The sequence below is a fragment of the Oncorhynchus kisutch genome, linkage group LG14, assembly GCF_002021735.2.
Source record: "Oncorhynchus kisutch isolate 150728-3 linkage group LG14, Okis_V2, whole genome shotgun sequence".
Taxonomy (NCBI): Eukaryota; Metazoa; Chordata; class Actinopteri; order Salmoniformes; family Salmonidae; genus Oncorhynchus; species Oncorhynchus kisutch.
The window spans coordinates 1053464-1071714 of NC_034187.2; the positions used below are offsets into that span (position 1 = coordinate 1053464).

Consider the following 18251-nt stretch of genomic DNA (forward strand, 5'->3'; position numbering starts at 1 on the left):
ATGGCTTCATGTTCCTCGCTGTCCATGTCACTAGGGATCTATCATGGTCCAAACACACCAACACCGTTGTGAAGAGGGCACGACCACGCCCCTTTCCCCCTCGGGAGGCTGAAAAGATTTTGCATGGGTCCTCAGAGTTCTACAGCTGCACCATTTGACATGCCTGGCTGCTATGACAACTACTTGGCACTGCAAGGCGCTACAGAGGCCAGTGTGTATGGCCCAGTACCTCACTTCCTGCCATCCAGGATCTCTATAGAAGGCGGTGTCAGAGAAAGGCCCCCAAGTCAGACTGTTCTCTCTACTACTGCATGGCAAGCGGTACCGATGTACCAAGTCTAGAACCAGCAGGACCCTGAACAGCTTCAACCCCCAAGCCATAAGACTGCTAAATAGTTAGGCCAGGAAGCTATTTGGTTAACTACACTGAACAAAAATATAAATGCAACATGCAACAATTTCTAAGATTTTACTGAGTTACAGTTCCTATAAGGAAATTGGTCAATAATTAGGCCCTAATGGATATATTTAAAAATATATATTTTCAAATGAAATTGTATTGGTGAGATACACATAATTAGCAGATGTTAATGTGTAGTGAAATGCTTGTGTTTTTATACATTTCACTTTGTCATTATGGGGTATTGTGATGTCATTATGGGGTATTGTGATGTCATTATGAGGTATTGTGATGTCATTATGAGGTATTGTGATGTCATTATGGGGTATTGTGATGTCATTATGAGGTATTGTGATATCATTATGAGGTATTGTGATGTCATTATGAGGTATTGTGATGTCATTATGAGGTATTGTGATGTCATTATGAGGTATTGTGATGTCATTATGAGGGATTGTGTGTAGAGATTCTAAAAGAACCCCACAATTTTAGATTTTAGCTGTAATTTTTTTTTTTTATGTAACAAAATGTGGAAAGAATCAACGGTTCTGAATACTTTCTGCTTTGAGCATTAATTAATTACACTTTGGATGCTGTATTAATACACCCAGTCACTATAAAAATACAGACGCCCTTCCTAACTCAGTTGCCAGAGAGGAAGGAAACCACTCAGGGATTTCACCATGAGGCCAATGGTGACTTTATAAAACCGTTATAAGAGAACATTTATTTCACAGTTCCTCAATGACAGTGAAAAGGAAGGAAGTCTGTACAAAATAAAAAATACATGAAAAAAACTATTTGTTTGCAATCAGGCATTAAAGTAAAACTGCAAAGAAATGAAGGTTATGTCCGGAATACAAAGCGTTATGTTTGGGTCAAATCCAACACAACACTGAGTGCCACCATGGTGGAGGCTGCATGGAACAGGCTTGTCATCTGCAAGGACTAGGGAGGTTTTTAAAATAAATTGAATATTGCTAAGCACAGGCAACATCCTAGAGGAAAACCTTGGTTGTCTGCTTCCCAACAAATTCCATTTTCAGCAGGATAATAACCTAAAAACACAAGGCCAAATATACACTCAGAAATGGGAGTCGACCGGAAAAAAGGCAGGCCGTTTAAACGTAAAGATTTTTCCCCCATTTGTCAAATCCCTCTTCCCTACATAGTGCACACTTCTACCCTCATCTTTGTATAGTTCCACTTTCTTGGCCACTGGTTGGTGCTGCTGGACAGTCAAACTGATGAGAGCTTCCTTTTCAATAGTTTGGATTATTCTTCTCCTTTTCTCTCCTATTGGCTGACTGGCCTGACCTCTTTTCTCTCCTATTGGCTGACTGGCCTGACCTCTTTTCTCTCCTATTGGCTGACTGGCCTGATCTCTTTTCTCTCCTAATGGCTGACTGGCCTGACCTCTTTTCTCTCCTATTGGCTGACTGGCCTGACCTCTTTTCTCTCCTATTGGCTGACTGGCCTGACTTCTTTTCTCTCCTATTGGCTGACTGGCCTGACCTCTTTTCTCTCCTATTGGCTGACTGGCCTGACTTCTTTTCTCTCCTATTGGCTGACTGGCCTGACCTCTTTTCTCTCCTATTGGCTGACTGGCCTGACCTCTTTTCTCTCCTATTGGCTGACTGGCCTGACCTCTTTTCTCTCCTATTGGCTGACTGGCCTGACCTCTTTTCTCTCCTATTGGCTGACTGGCCTGACCTCTTTTCTCTCCTAATGGCTGACTGGCCTGACCTCTTTTCTCTCCTATTGGCTGACTGGCCTGACCTCTTTTCTCTCCTAATGGCTGACTGGCCTGACCTCTTTTCTCTCCTAATGGCTGACTGGCCTGACCTCTTTTCTCTCCTATTGGCTGACTGGCCTGACCTCTTTTCTCTCCTAATGGCTGACTGGCCTGACCTCTTTTCTCTCCTAATGGCTGACTGGCCTGACCTCTTTTCTCTCCTAATGGCTGGCCTGACCTCTTTTCTCTCCTAATGGCTGGCTGGGCTGACCTCTTTTCTCTCCTAATGGCTGACTGGCCTGACCTCTTTTCTCTCCTATTGGCTGACTGGCCTGACCTCTTTTCTCTCTCTCCTATTGGCTGACTGGCCTGACCTCTTTTCTCTCTCTTCTATAGGTTGACGGGCCCCTCAGGGTTCCTGACAGATGGACCAGGAAACTATAAGTACAAGACCAAGTGCACCTGGCTCATCGAGGGAACGTGAGTCACGCACACACACACACACACACACACACGTTACACTATAGACCAATAGAAACGCAACAATATGCCTCTACCCTGCACAACTCTACTGAAAGACAGGTCCAATATATCTAGCCATGCTAAAGATCAAACCAAAAGTATGTTTACAGTATTAATGAAAAGTCATAGCCCTAATAGATGGTCTAAGTGTCATAATATGATCATATATAATAATGATGTTTTGTATTTTAATGTTTTTTCTGTTTTCATTCTATACAAATCCAAATGTTTCATTGACTAGATGGGCACCTGGCCCATTGCCTAGATGGGCACCTGGCCCATTGCCTAGATGGGCACCTGGCCCATTGACTAGATGGGCACCTGGCCCATTGACTAGATGGGCACCTGGCCCATTGACTAGATGGGCACCTGGCCCATTGACTAGATGGGTACCTGGCCCATTGACTAGATGGGTACCTGGCCCATTGACTAGATGGGCACCTGGCCCATTGCCTAGATGGGCACCTGGCCCATTGACTAGATGGGCACCTGGCCCATTGACTAGATGGGCACCTGGCCCATTGACTAGATGGGCACCTGGCCCATTGACTAGATGGGCACCTGGCCCATTGACTAGATGGGCACCTGGTCCATTGACTAGATGGGCACCTGGCCCATTGACTAGATGGGCACCTGGCCCATTGACTAGATGGGCACCTGGCCCATTGACTAGATGGGCACCTGGCCCATTGACTAGATGGGCACCTGGCCCATTGACTAGATGGGCACCTGGCCCATTGACTAGATGGGCACCTGGCCCATTGACTAGATGGGCACCTGGCCCATTGACTAGATGGGCACCTGGCCCATGCCCCCCTTTTATAGGCACCTGGCCCATTGACTAGATGGGCACCTGGCCCATGCCCCCCTTTTATAGGCCCCTGGACCAATCTTAAAATGATACAATACACAAAGTGCAATGTAGAACACCAACATTAGTTTATTTATTGGTAAGTTAGTCTAACGGTGGAATTACGGACCGGGGCCCATTTGATCATCGTTAATATTAAAAACTGCAAACATGTGCCTCCATGCCAAATGTGTTGAAATGCGGGAAATTAGCTGTAAAACTGCACATTTTTCTTTCCGTCTCAAAATGATGAGAATCCCATTAAATGAGTTAGAAAATTGCGGTATAATGGCATTTACAGTTTTGGTTTGTTAAATGTGATACACCGTGTGTAGCATCCATTTTTCTAGTTTAATTCCCTACTTGAGTCATCTCTCTCTCCGTGCTGCTTTCCACACAGACGAGGCCACGCCCCCTTTCACTCAAGGAGCGCGTTTGTTGTTCCACGAGACGCTTTCTTTTAGGCTGCATGATCGATGCAGCACAAGCAATGATGCTGTTTTCAATTTGCTTCTAATATCAATCCACGATAGTATCTTTGTACTCCCTGACAAAGGCCATGCAGACGAAAACGCAACAGAGTTTTAAAACGGTGTTTCACTTGATTATGCCATTAAAGGCATTTTAATGAATTATATGAAGAGGGCCTTGGTCTCCCTTTCTTTTTGATGACCAATTTACCCCTTTTTTACCAAAGAGCACCTTCTGTCTACAGATACCTACTTTCTACAAATGAACCTGCTAGTCTTCTATAATTACACTATTACTTTGTTTCTTACATCTGCAAACGGCAAGTTTTTTTTTCTTAGCAAGTTGGGCCTAAATTGTATTAGCCGTTAATGCTAATCGCTAGTTAGGTGGCTAGCTATCTCGTTAATAAATGTACTCAGAGTCAGCGCAAACGTAATTAGCTATACAGCCTGATAATACCAGTGGTGGCGTTGGCCTAAATCAGCATGTTTGTGCAACAGTATCTTTATAAATTGAAGAGGAATAGGCGAAGCATGAATCTGTCGTTCTGCCCCTGAACAGGCAGTTAACCCACTGTTCCTAGGCCGTCATTGAAAATAAGAATTTGTTCTTAACTGACTTGCCTAGTTAAATAAAGGTCAAATAAATAAAAAAGCTATAATTTAATAATCCATGTAAACATCCGCTTGTTCTACTGTGGAACCAGACTAGAAGACTCTGAGTCCCAAATGGCACCCTATTCCCTATATAGTGCACTACTTTAGACCAGGGCCCTATGGCACCCTATTCCCTATATAGTGCACTACTTTAGACCAGGGCCCTATGGCACCCTATTCCCTATATAGTGCACTACTTTAGACCAGGGCCCTATGGCACCCTATTCCCTATATAGTGCACTACTTTAGACCAGGGCCCTATGGCACCCTATTCCATATATAGTGCACTACTTTAGACCAGGGCCCTATGGCACCCTATTCCCTATATAGTGCACTACTTTAGACCAGGGCCCTATGGCACCCTATTCCCTATATAGTGCACTACTTTAGACCAGGGCCCTATGGAACCCTATTCCCTATGTAGTGCACTACTTTTGACCAGGGATTTTAGATCTGGTCAAAAGTAGTGCACTATATAGGGAATAGGGTTCTATATGGGACGTATCGTTTAGTATAACCCCACTGACCTCCTGCACTTGGCATCTAGCCAGACGCTGTTCAACCACGTCCAGGTTTATTTCTGACTGTGTTCTCTCTGTCCTGTAGGCCCAACAGCATCCTGACTGTGTTCTCTCTGTCCTGTAGGCCCAACAGCATCCTGACTGTGTTCTGTCTCTGTCCTGTAGGCCCAACAGCATCCTGACTGTGTTCTCTCTGTCCTGTAGGCCCAACAGCATCCTGACTGTGTTCTGTCTCTGTCCTGTAGGCCCAACAGCATCCTGACTGTGTTCTGTCTCTGTCCTGTAGGCCCAACAGCATCCTGACTGTGTTCTGTCTCTGTCCTGCAGGCCCAACAGCATCCTGACTGTGTTATGTCTCTGTCCTGCAGGCCCAACAGCATCCTGACTGTGTTCTGTCTCTGTCCTGCAGGCCCAACAGCATCCTGACTGTGTTCTGTCTCTGTCCTGTAGGCCCAACAGCATCCTGACTGTGTTCTGTCTCTGTCCTGTAGGCCCAACAGCATCCTGACTGTGTTCTGTCTCTGTCCTGTAGGCCAACAGCATCCTGACTGTGTTCTGTCTCTGTCCTGCAGGCCCAACAGCATCCTCAGGCTGAGGTTGGACCACTTTGCCACAGAGTGCAGCTGGGACCACCTGTATGTGTACGATGGTGACTCTATCTACACTCCTCTACTGGCTGCCTTCAGGTGGGTACAGGGAGGACGATGGTGGTGGTGGTGAGCTGTATGGTGGTGGTGAGCTGTATGGTGGTGGTGGTGGTGAGCTGTATGGTGGTGGTGAGCTGTGTGGTGGTGGTGGTGAGCTGTATGGTGGTGGTGGTGGTGGTGGTGAGCTGTGTGGTGGTGGTGGTGAGCTGTATGGTGGTGGTGGTGGTGAGCTGTATGGTGGTGGTGGTGGTGGTGGTGAGCTGTGTGGTGGTGGTGGTGAGCTGTATGGTGGTGGTGGTGGTGAGCTGTATGGTGGTGGTGGTGGTGAGCTGTATGGTGGTGGTGAGCTGTATGGTGGTGGTGAGCTGTATGGTGGTGGTGAGCTGTATGGTGGTGGTGGTGGTGAGCTGTATGGTGGTGGTGGTGAGATGTATGGTGGTGGTGGTGGTGGTGGTGAGCTGTATGGTGGTGGTGGTGGTGAGCTGTATGGTGGTGGTGGTGGTTAGCTGTATGGTGGTGGTGGTGGTGGTGGTGGTGGTGAGCTGTATGGTGGTGGTGGTGGTGGTGGTGGTGAGCTGTGTGGTGGTGGTGAGCTGTATGGTGGTGGTGGTGGTTAGCTGTATGGTGGTGGTGGTGGTGAGCTGTATGGTGGTGGTGGTGAGCTGTATGGTGGTGGTGGTGGTGAGCTGTATGGTGGTGGTGGTGGTTAGCTGTATGGTGGTGGTGGTGGTGGTGGTGGTGAGCTGTATGGTGGTGGTGGTGGTGAGCTGTATGGTGGTGGTGGTGGTGGTGGTGAGCTGTATGGTGGTGGTGGTGGTGAGCTGTATGGTGGTGGTGGTGGTGGTGGTGGTGAGCTGTATGGTGGTGGTGGTGGTGAGCTGTATGGTGGTGGTGAGCTGTATGGTGGTGGTGGTGAGCTGTATGGTGGTGGTGGTGGTGGTGGTGGTGAGCTGTGTGGTGGTGGTGAGCTGTATGGTGGTGGTGGTGAGCTGTGTGGTGGTGGTGAGCTGTATGGTGGTGGTGGTGGTGAGCTGTATGGTGGTGGTGGTGGTGGTGGTGGTGGTGAGCTGTATGGTGGTGGTGAGCTGTATGGTGGTGGTGGTGGTGAGCTGTATGGTGGTGGTGGTGGTGAGCTGTGTGGTGGTGGTAGTGGTGAGCTGTATGGTGGTGGTGGTGGTGAGCTGTATGGTGGTGGTGAGCTGTGGTGGTGGTGGTGAGCTGTGTGGTGGTGGTGAGCTGTATGGTGGTGGTGGTGGTGAGCTGTGTGGTGGTGGTGAGCTGTATGGTGGTGGTAGTGGTGAGCTGTGTGGTGGTGGTGGTGAGCTGTATGGTGGTGGTGGTGGTGAGCTGTATGGTGGTGGTGGTTGTGAGCTGTATGGTGGTGGTGAGCTGTGGTGGTGGTGGTGAGCTGTGTGGTGGTGGTGAGCTGTATGGTGGTGGTGGTGGTGAGCTGTGTGGTGGTGGTGAGCTGTATGGTGGTGGTAGTGGTGAGCTGTATGGTGGTGGTGGTGGTGAGCTGTATGGTGGTGGTGGTGAGCTGTATGGTGGTGGTGGTGGTGAGCTGTATGGTGGTGGTGGTGGTGAGCTGTATGGTGGTGAGCTGTATGGTGGTGGTGGTGAGCTGTGTGGTGGTGGTGAGCTGTATGGTGGTGGTGAGCTGTATGGTGGTGGTGGTGGTGAGCTGTATGGTGGTGGTGGTGGTGAGCTGTATGGTGGTGAGCTGTATGGTGGTGGTGGTGAGCTGTGTGGTGGTGGTGAGCTGTATGGTGGTGGTGAGCTGTATGGTGGTTGTGGTGGTGAGCTGTGTGGTGGTGGTGAGCTGTATGGTGGTTGTGGTGGTGAGCTGTGTGGTGGTGGTGAGCTGTATGGTGGTGGTGGTGGTGAGCTGTGTGGTGGTGGTGGTGGTGAGCTGTATGGTGGTGGTGGTGAGCTGTATGGTGGTGGTGGTGAGCTGTATGGTGGTGGTGGTGAGCTTTGTGGTGGTGGTGGTGGTGAGCTGTATGGTGGTGGTGGTGGTGAGCTGTGGTGGTTAGCTGTGTGGTGGTGGTGGTGAGCTGTATGGTGGTGGTGGTGAGCTGTATGGTGGTGGTGGTGAGCACCACAATGCCTCCTCCTCCCATGTTCCACCAAGGGTTTACAGCACCACAATGCCTCCTCCTCCCATGTTCCACCAAGGTTTTACAGCACCACAATGCCTCGTACTCCCATGCTCCACCAAGGTTTTACAGCACCACAATGCCTCCTCCTCCCATGTTCCACCAAGGTTTTACAGCACCACAATGCCTCCTCCTCCCATGCTCCACCAAGGTTTTACAGCACCACAATGCCTCCTCCTCCCATGTTCCACCAAGGTTTTACAGCACCACAATGCCTCCTCCTCCCATGCTCCACCAAGGGTGTACAGCACCACAATGCCTCCTCCTCCCATGTTCCACCAAGGGTTTACAGCACCACAATACCTCCTCCTCCCATGCTCCACCATTTGCTCTACTACAGTATGTAGTATACAGTATCTACTACAGTATGTAGTATACAGTATCTACTACAGTATGTAGTATACAGTATCTACTACAGTATGTAGTATACAGTATCTACTACATTATGTAGTATACAGTATCTACTACAGTATGTAGTATACAGTATCTACTACAGTATACAGTATCTACTACAGTATGTAGTATACAGTATCTATTACAGTATGTAGTATACAGTATCTACTACAGTATGTAGTATACAGTATCTACTACTGTATACAGTATCTACTACAGTATGTAGTATACAGTATGTAGTATACAGTATCTATTACAGTATGTCGTATACAGTATCTACTACACTAACTATGTTAGATTGTTCTTCAAACAATGTGTTGTTGGTTGCTTAGGATTCAAACCTTCTCAAACAGTGAGAGGAGAGACATCAGTATCTGTCTGGTCTCTCTCCATCCAGAGACGTCTGTATCTGTCTGGTCTCTCTCCATCCAGAGACGTCTGTATCTGTCTGGTCTCTCTCCATCCAGAGACGTCTGTATCTGTCTGGTCTCTCTCCATCCAGAGACATCAGTATCTGAATGGTCTCTCTACATCCAGAGACGTCTGTATCTGTCTGGTCTCTCTACACAACCACAGACTAGAACCCAGCCTGCACTAGGCTGTCCGTACAGAGACATCAGTATCAAGCCTGTCTGGTCTCTGTCCATCCAGAGACATCAGTATCAAGCCTGTCTGTCAGAGTGCCAGGTCTCTCTCCAGAGACATCAGTATCAAGCCTGTCTGTCAGAGTGCCTGGTCTCTCCGTTCAGAGACATCAGTATCCCTTCCGCTGATTCTACATTTCTTCACAGGGGCATGCTTATCCCAAATCTGTCTGTGCTCACAAAACAGTCCTGTGGCTTAGCATCTGCGTCATCTGTATATTATCCTTGTCGTCGTACAGTTTTTAAATGTCCCGTTGGTAGGAAAGGTGTGTGCCTTTCCAAATCATGTTCAATCAATTTAATTTACCACAGGTGGACTCCAATCAAGTTGTAGAAACATCTCAAGGATGATCAATGGAAACAGGATGCACCTGAGCTAAATGTCATGTCTCGTAGCGAAGGGTCTGAATAGTGATGTATATAAGGTGTTACTGTTTCTTTACAATATATTAGCTTTGCCTGAATACTTTGTGAATGTACTGTAGGTGCAGCTCCTACGTGGAGGTGGAAGCCGCCAATCTGTAAAAGTCTGTTTCCCCATATGGTGCTAAGTGTTAGACGCCATTTTGGAAAAAGTCATTTATAAGCCACACATAAAACAGGTAGGAATCAGCTAAAAGTTCATCCATCCACACAGGCTGATAGTCAGTTAGATTGAATCACACAGTGTGTAGGATTACCACTGTTTTAGGCAGCAAGCCAGAACCCAACCACAGACTAGAACCCAGCCTGCACTAGAACCCACAATAAAGACAACCACAGACTAGAACCCAGCCAGCACTAGAACCCACAATAAAGACAACCACAGACTAGAACCCAGCCTGCACTAGAACCCACAATAAAGACAACCACAGACTAGAACCCAGCCGGCACGAGGACCCACAATAAACACAACCACAGACTAGAACCCAGCCTGCACTAGAACCCACAATAAACACATCCACAGACTAGAACCCAGCCAGCACTAGAACCCACAATAAACACAACCACAGACTAGAACCCAGCCGGCACTAGAACCCACAATAAACACATCCACAGACTAGAACCCAGCCTGCACTAGAACCCACAATAAAGACAACCACAGACTAGAACCCAGCCTGCACTAGAACCCACAATAAAGACAACCACAGACTAGAACCCAGCCTGCACTAGAACCCACAATAAAGACAACCACAGACTAGAACCCAGCCGGCACGAGGACCCACAATAAACACAACCACAGACTAGAACCCAGCCTGCACTAGAACCCACAATAAACACAACCACAGACTAGAACCCAGCCAGCACTAGGACCCACAGTAAACACATCCACAGTCTAGAACCCAGCCAGCACTAGGACCGACAATAAACACAACCACAGACTAGAACCCAGCTGGCACTAGGACCCACAATAAACACAACCACAGACTAGAACCCAGCCGGCACTAGGACCCACAATAAACACATCCACAGTCTAGAACCCAGCCAACACTAGGACCCACAATAAACACAACCACAGACTAGAACCCAGCCGGCACTAGGACCCACAATAAACACAACCACAGACTAGAACCCAGCCGGCACTAGGACCCACAATAAACACAACCACAGACTAGAACCCAGCCGGCACTAGGACCCACAATAAACACAACCACAGACTAGAACCCAGCCGACACTAGGACCCACAATAAACACATCCACAGTCTAGAACCCAGCCAGCACTAGGACCCACAATAAACACAACCACAGACTAGAACCCAGCCGGCACTAGGACCCACAATAAACACAACCACAGACTAGAACCCAGCCGGCACTAGGACCCACAATAAACACTACCACAGACTAGAACACACAATAAACACAACCACAGACTAGAACCCAGCATGCACTAGGACCCACAATAAACACTACCACAGACTAGAACCCAGCCTGCACTAGGACCCACAATAAACACAACCACAGACTAGAACCCAGCCGGCACTAGGACCCACAATAAACACAACCACAGACTAGAACCCAGCCGACACTAGGACCCACAATAAACACATCCACAGTCTAGAACCCAGCCAGCACTAGGACCCACAATAAACACAACCACAGACTAGAACCCAGCCGGCACTAGGACCCACAATAAACACAACCACAGACTAGAACCCAGCCGGCACTAGGACCCACAATAAACACTACCACAGACTAGAACCCACAATAAACACAACCACAGACTAGAACCCAGCCTGCACTAGGACCCACAATAAACACAACCACAGACTAGAACCCAGCCAGCACTAGGACCCACAATAAACACAACCACAGACTAGAACCCAGCCAGCACTAGGACCGACAATAAACACTACCACAGACTAGAACCCAGCTGCACTAGGACCCACAATAAACACAACCACAGACTAGAACCCAGCCAGCACTAGGACCCACAATAAACACAACCACAGACTAGAACCCAGCCAGCACTAGGACCGACAATAAACACAACCACAGACTAGAACCCAGCCAGCACTAGGACCAAGGCATAACAACAGCAAGGAGAGAGTGGTGACTCAATGCGATTAAATACTGGGCCCCATGTAGTGTCTCAGTCCAGGATGGTGGAAAGCCGGGAGGTTCATGTAGTGTCTCAGTCCAGGATGGTGGAAAGCCGAGAGGTTCATGTAGTGTCTCAGTCCAGGATGGTGGAAAGCCGGGAGGTTCATGTAGTGTCTCAGTCCAGGATGGTGGAAAGCCGGGAGGTTCATGTAGTATCTCAGTACAGGATGGTGGAAAGCCGGGAGGTTCATGTAGTGTCTCAGTTCACAATGTGAAGTGGAAGAATGAAAACAGCAGTAGGTATGTGTCTGCTCAGACAACGCACCAGGGTAGAGGAGGGTGTCCATTTATATCCAAGTCGGCCTCAAAAGTTTCAGCAGACCTGAACTTGATCGCCCCCCATCTAGCTTCAGAGTTTGTTCTGTTAGGTGACCTAAACTGGGATATGCTTAACACCCCGCCAGTCCTACAATCTAAGCTAGATGCCCTCAATCTCACACAAATCATCAAGGAACCCACCAGGTACAACCCTAACTCTGTAAACAAGGGCACCCTCATAGACGTCATCCTGACCAACTGGCCCTCCAAATACACCTCCGCTGTCTTCAACCAGGATCTCAGCGATCACTGCCTCATTGCCTGTATCCGCTACGGAGCCGCAGTCAAACGACCACCCCTCATCACTGTCAAACGCTCCCTAAAACACTTCTGTGAGCAGGCCTTTCTAATCGACCTGGCCCGGGTATCCTGGAAGGACATTGACCTCATCCCGTCAGTGGAGGATGCCTGGTCATTCTTTAAAAGTAACTTCCTCACCATTTTAGATAAGCATGCCCCGTTCAAAAAATGCAGAACTAAGAACAGATACAGCCCTTGGTTCACCCCAGACCTGACTGCCCTCGACCAGCACAAAAACATCCTGTGGCGGACTGCAATAGCATCGAATAGTCCCCGTGATATGCAACTGTTCAGGGAAGTCCGGAACCAATACACGCAGTCAGTCAGGAAAGCTAAGGCCAGCTTCTTCAGGCAGAAGTTTGCATCCTGTAGCTCCAACTCCAAAAAGTTCTGGGACACTGTGAAGTCCATGGAGAACAAGAGCACCTCCTCCCAGCTGCCCACTGCACTGAGGCTAGGTAACACGGTCACCACTGATAAATCCATGATTATCGAAAACTTCAATAAGCATTTCTCAAAGGCTGGCCATGCCTTCCGCCTGGCTACTTCAACCTCGGCCAACAGCTCCGCCCCCCCCGCAGCTCCTCGCCCAAGCCTCTCCAGGTTCTCCTTTACCCAAATCCAGATAGCAGATGTTCTGAAAGAGCTGCAAAACCTGGACCCGTACAAATCAGCTGGGCTTGACAATCTGGACCCTCTATTTCTGAAACTATCTGCCACCATTGTCGCAACCCCTATTACCAGCCTATTCAACCTCTCTTTCATCTCGTCTGAGATCCCCAAGGATTGGAAAGCTGCCGCAGTCATCCCCCTCTTCAAAGGGGGAGACACCCTGGACCCAAACTGTTACAGACCTATATCCATCCTGCCCTGCCTATCTAAGGTCTTCGAAAGCCAAGTCAACAAACAGGTCACTGACCATCTCGAATCCCACCGTACCTTCTCCGCTGTGCAATCCGTTTTCCGAGCCGGTCATGGGTGCACCTCAGCCACACTCAAGGTACTAAACGATATCATAACCGCCATCGATAAAAGACAGTACTGTGCAGCCGTCTTCATCGACCTTGCCAAGGCTTTCGACTCTGTCAATCACCATATTCTTATCGGCAGACTCAGTAGCCTCGGTTTTTCGGATGACTGCCTTGCCTGGTTCACCAATTACTTTGCAGACAGAGTTCAGTGTGTCAAATCGGAGGGCATGCTGTCCGGTCCTCTGGCAGTCTCTATGGGGGTGCCACAGGGTTCAATTCTCGGGCCGACTCTTTTCTCTGTGTATATCAATGATGTTGCTCTTGCTGCGGGCGATTCCCTGATCCACCTCTACGCAGACGACACCATTCTATATACTTTCGGCCCTTCTTTGGACACTGTGCTATCTAACCTCCAAACAAGCTTCAATGCCATACAACACTCCTTCCGTGGCCTCCAACTGCTCTTAAACGCTAGTAAAACCAAATGCATGCTTTTCAACCGGTCGCTGCCTGCACCCGCATGCCCGACTAGCATCACCACCCTGGATGGTTCCGACCTAGAATATGTGGACGTCTATAAGTACCTAGGTGTCTGGCTAGACTGCAAACTCTCCTTCCAGACTCATATCAAACATCTCCAATCGAAAATCAAATCAAGAGTCGGCTTTCTATTCCGCAACAAAGCCTCCTTCACTCACGCCGCCAAGCTTACCCTAGTAAAACTGACTATCCTACCGATCCTCGACTTCGGCGATGTCATCTACAAAATGGCTTCCAACACTCTACTCAGCAAACTGGATGCAGTCTATCACAGTGCCATCCGTTTTGTCACTAAAGCACCTTATACCACCCACCACTGCGACTTGTATGCTCTAGTCGGCTGGCCCTCGCTACATATTCGTCGCCAGACCCACTGGCTCCAGGTCATCTACAAGTCCATGCTAGGTAAAGCTCCGCCTTATCTCAGCTCACTGGTCACGATGGCAACACCCATCCGTAGCACGCGCTCCAGCAGGTGTATCTCACTGATCATCCCTAAAGCCAACACCTCATTTGGCCGCCTTTCGTTCCAGTACTCTGCTGCCTGTGACTGGAACGAATTGCAAAAATCGCTGAAGTTGGAGACTTTTATCTCCCTCACCAACTTCAAACATCAGCTGATCGCTGCAGCTGTACATAGTCTATTGGTAAATAGCCCACCCAATTTACCTACCTCATCCCCATACTGTTTTTATTTATTTACTTTTCTGCTCTTCTGCACACCAATATCTCTACCTGTACATGACCATCTGATCATTTATCACTCCAGTGTTAATCTGCAAAATTGTAATTATTTGCCTACCTCCTCATGCCTTTTGCACACATTGTATATAGACCCCCCCTTCGTTTTCTACTGTGTTATTGACTTGTTAATTGTTTACTCCATGTGTAACTCTTTGTTGTATGCTCACACTGCTATGCTTTATCTTGGCCAGGTCGCAGTTGCAAATGAGAACTTGTTCTCAACTAGCCTACCTGGTTAAATAAAGGTGTTCTCAACTAGCCTACCTGGTTAAATAAAGGTGTTCTCAACTAGCCTACCTGGTTAAATAAAGGTGTTCTCAACTGGCCTACCTGGTTAAATAAAGGTGTTCTCAACTGGCCTACCTGGTTAAATAAAGGTGTTCTCAACTGGCCTACCTGGTTAAATAAAGGTGTTCTCAACTAGCCTACCTGGTTAAATAAAGGTGTTCTCAACTAGCCTACCTGGTTAAATAAAGGTGTTCTCAACTAGCCTACCTGGTTAAATAAAGGTGTTCTCAACTAGCCTACCTGGTTAAATAAAGGTGTTCTCAACTAGCCTACCTGGTTAAATAAAGGTGTTCTCAACTAGCCTACCTGGTTAAATAAAGGTGTTCTCAACTAGCCTACCTGGTTAAATAAAGGTGTTCTCAACTAGTCTACCTGGTTAAATAAAGGTGTTCTCAACTAGCCTACCTGGTTAAATAAAGGTGTTCTCAACTGGCCTACCTGGTTAAATAAAGATGTTCTCAACTAGCCTACCTGGTTAAATAAAGGTGTTCTCAACTAGCCTACCTGGTTAAATAAAGGTGTTCTCAACTGGCCTACCTGGTTAAATAAAGGTGTTCTCAACTAGCCTACCTGGTTAAATAAAGGTGTTCTCAACTGGCCTACCTGGTTAAATAAAGGTGTTCTCAACTAGCCTACCTGGTTAAATAAAGGTGTTCTCCACTAGCCTACCTGGTTAAATAAAGGTGTTCTCAACTAGCCTACCTGGTTAAATAAAGGTGTTCTCAACTGGCCTACCTGGTTAAATAAAGGTGTTCTCAACTAGCCTACCTGGTTAAATAAAGGTGTTCTCCACTAGCCTACCTGGTTAAATAAAGGTGTTCTCAACTAGCCTACCTGGTTAAATAAAGGTGTTCTCAACTAGCCTACCTGGTTAAATAAAGGTGTTCTCAACTAGTCTACCTGGTTAAATAAAGGTGTTCTCAACTAGCCTACCTGGTTAAATAAAGGTGTTCTCAACTAGTCTACCTGGTTAAATAAAGGTGTTCTCAACTAGCCTACCTGGTTAAATAAAGGTGTTCTCAACTAGTCTACCTGGTTAAATAAAGGTGTTCTCAACTAGCCTACCTGGTTAAATAAAGGTGTTCTCAACTAGTCTACCTGGTTAAATAAAGGTGTTCTCAACTAGCCTACCTGGTTAAATAAAGGTGTTCTCCACTAGCCTACCTGGTTAAATAAAGGTGTTCTCAACTAGCCTACCTGGTTAAATAAAGGTGTTCTCAACTAGCCTACCTGGTTAAATAAAGGTGTTCTCAACTAGCCTACCTGGTTAAATAAAGGTGTTCTCAACTGGCCTACCTGGTTAAATAAAGGTGTTCTCAACTGGCCTACCTGGTTAAATAAAGGTGTTCTCAACTAGCCTACCTGGTTAAATAAAGGTGTTCTCAACTAGCCTACCTGGTTAAATAAAGGTGTTCTCCACTAGCCTACCTGGTTAAATAAAGGTGTTCTCCACTAGCCTACCTGGTTAAATAAAGGTGTTCTCCACTAGCCTACCTGGTTAAATAAAGGTGTTCTCAACTAGCCTACCTGGTTAAATAAAGGTGTTCTCAACTAGCCTACCTGGTTAAATAAAGGTGTTCTCAACTAGCCTACCTGGTTAAATAAAGGTGTTCTCAACTAGCCTACCTGGTTAAATAAAGGTGTTCTCAACTAGCCTACCTGGTTAAATAAAGGTGTTCTCAACTAGCCTACCTGGTTAAATAAAGGTGTTCTCAACTAGCCTACCTGGTTAAATAAAGGTGGAATAAAACAATAAATAAAAAAGCTCTGTATGCAATATTGCACTGGCATGTGAGAGATGTACAGGGGAGGGAGAGTACTCAGTAATGACCTGTTCATCTGGGGTAAACCAGGAGTTGATACCTAAGAATGGACTATTAGAGGCCTGTAGGGGTCATGATCATAGACATCCGCTCCTCGGTGCCGTCTTCATGCGTTGCATATACTGTGAACTGTTTTGTCAACTTGTTTTTAATTCAACCTTTTATTAACCTGCATAATGTTGCTACAGGAGATTCATGATGTCGGGTTTTGATGGGTGTCCATTCTTGTTGCAGTGGGTTGATAGTTCCTGAGCGCTATGGCAACGAGACGGTTCCGGAAGTGGTGTCACAGTCCGGTTACGCCCTCCTCCACTTCTTCAGCGACGCTGCCTATAACCTGACCGGCTTCAACATCTCATATAGGTAACCCCTGACCTCTGAACCTTAACCTCTGACCCTTCACCTCTAACCCTTAACCCCTGTCCTCTGACCCTTAACCTCTAACCCGTAACCCCTGACCTCTAACTCTTAACCCCTGACCTCTGACCCTTAACCCCTGTCCTCTGACCCTTAACCTCTAACCCCTGACCTCTAATTCTTAACCCCTGACCTCTGACCCTTAACCTCTACCCTTAACCTCTAACCCTTAACACCTGTCCTCTGACCCTTAACCTCTAACCCTTAATCCCTGACCCTATAACCTGTGTTCAACGTTTCATACAGGTAACCCTTTACCCCTGACCTCTAACCCCTGACCTTATAACCTAACCGTGTTTAACATCTCATTCACTCTCTCTGTCTCTCTCTTCTTAGTAACAGGGGAACCTGGCCTCGCAGGTCCTCTTCTTAGTAACATGGGAACCTGGCCTAGCAGGGCCTCTTCTTAATAACAGGGGAACCTGTTCTCGCAGGTCCTCTTCTTAGTAACAGGGGAACCTGGCCTCGCAGGTCCTCTTCTTAGTAACAGGGGAACCTGGCCTCGCAGGTCCTCTTCTTAGTAACAGGGGAACCTGGCCTCGCAGGTCCTCTTCTTAGTAACAGGGGAACCTGGCCTCGCAGGTCCTCTTCTTAGTAACAGGGGAACCTGGCCTCGCAGGTCCTCTTCTTAGTAACAGGGGAACCTGGCCTCGCAGGTCCTCTTCTTAGTAACAGGGGAACCTGGCCTCGCAGGTCCTCTTCTTAGTAACAGGGGAACCTGGCCTCGCAGGTCCTCTTCTTAGTAACAGGGGAACCTGGTCTCGCAGGTCCTCTTCTTAGTAACAGGGGAACCTGGCCTCGCAGGTCCTCTTCTTAGTAACAGGGGAACCTGGCCTCGCAGGTCCTCTTCTTAGTAACAGGGGAACCTGGCCTCGCAGGTCCTCTTCTTAGTAACAGGGGAACCTGGCCTCGCAGGTCCTCTTCTTAGTAACAGGGGAACCTGGCCTCGCAGGTCCTCTTCTTAGTAACAGGGGAACCTGGCCTCGCAGGTCCTCTTCTTAGTAACAGGGGAACCTGGCCTCGCAGGTCCTCTTCTTAGTAACAGGGGAACCTGGCCTCGCAGGTCCTCTTCTTAGTAACAGGGGAACCTGGCCTAGCAGGGCCTCTTCTTAGTAACAGGGGAACCTGGCCTCGCAGGTCCTCTTCTTAGTAACAGGGCCAGCCAGTAGCTACTGTAGCTCTTTACCAAAAGAGGAAAACTTTGTTTTGTCAACTGGATTGCTGAATATACAAAGGAGTAGCAGGAAGAGAGAACAAAGTTAGTTAACCAGGCTA

The 18251-nt window shown here is 47.8% G+C and overlaps 1 protein-coding gene across 3 annotated transcripts in view; it reads left to right on the forward strand.

Annotated features, from left to right (window-relative positions):
- atrn (attractin) overlaps positions 1 to 18251 on the forward strand; it is a 236715-nt gene that overhangs the window by 24176 nt on the left and 194288 nt on the right. For all 3 annotated transcript variants that reach the window (XM_031787623.1, XM_031787624.1, XM_031787625.1), the window contains exons 2-4: positions 2532 to 2615; positions 5728 to 5841; positions 16794 to 16922. In XM_031787623.1, the coding sequence (XP_031643483.1) occupies positions 2532 to 2615; positions 5728 to 5841; positions 16794 to 16922 (327 nt within the window). The remainder of the gene's footprint in view (positions 1 to 2531; positions 2616 to 5727; positions 5842 to 16793; positions 16923 to 18251) is intronic.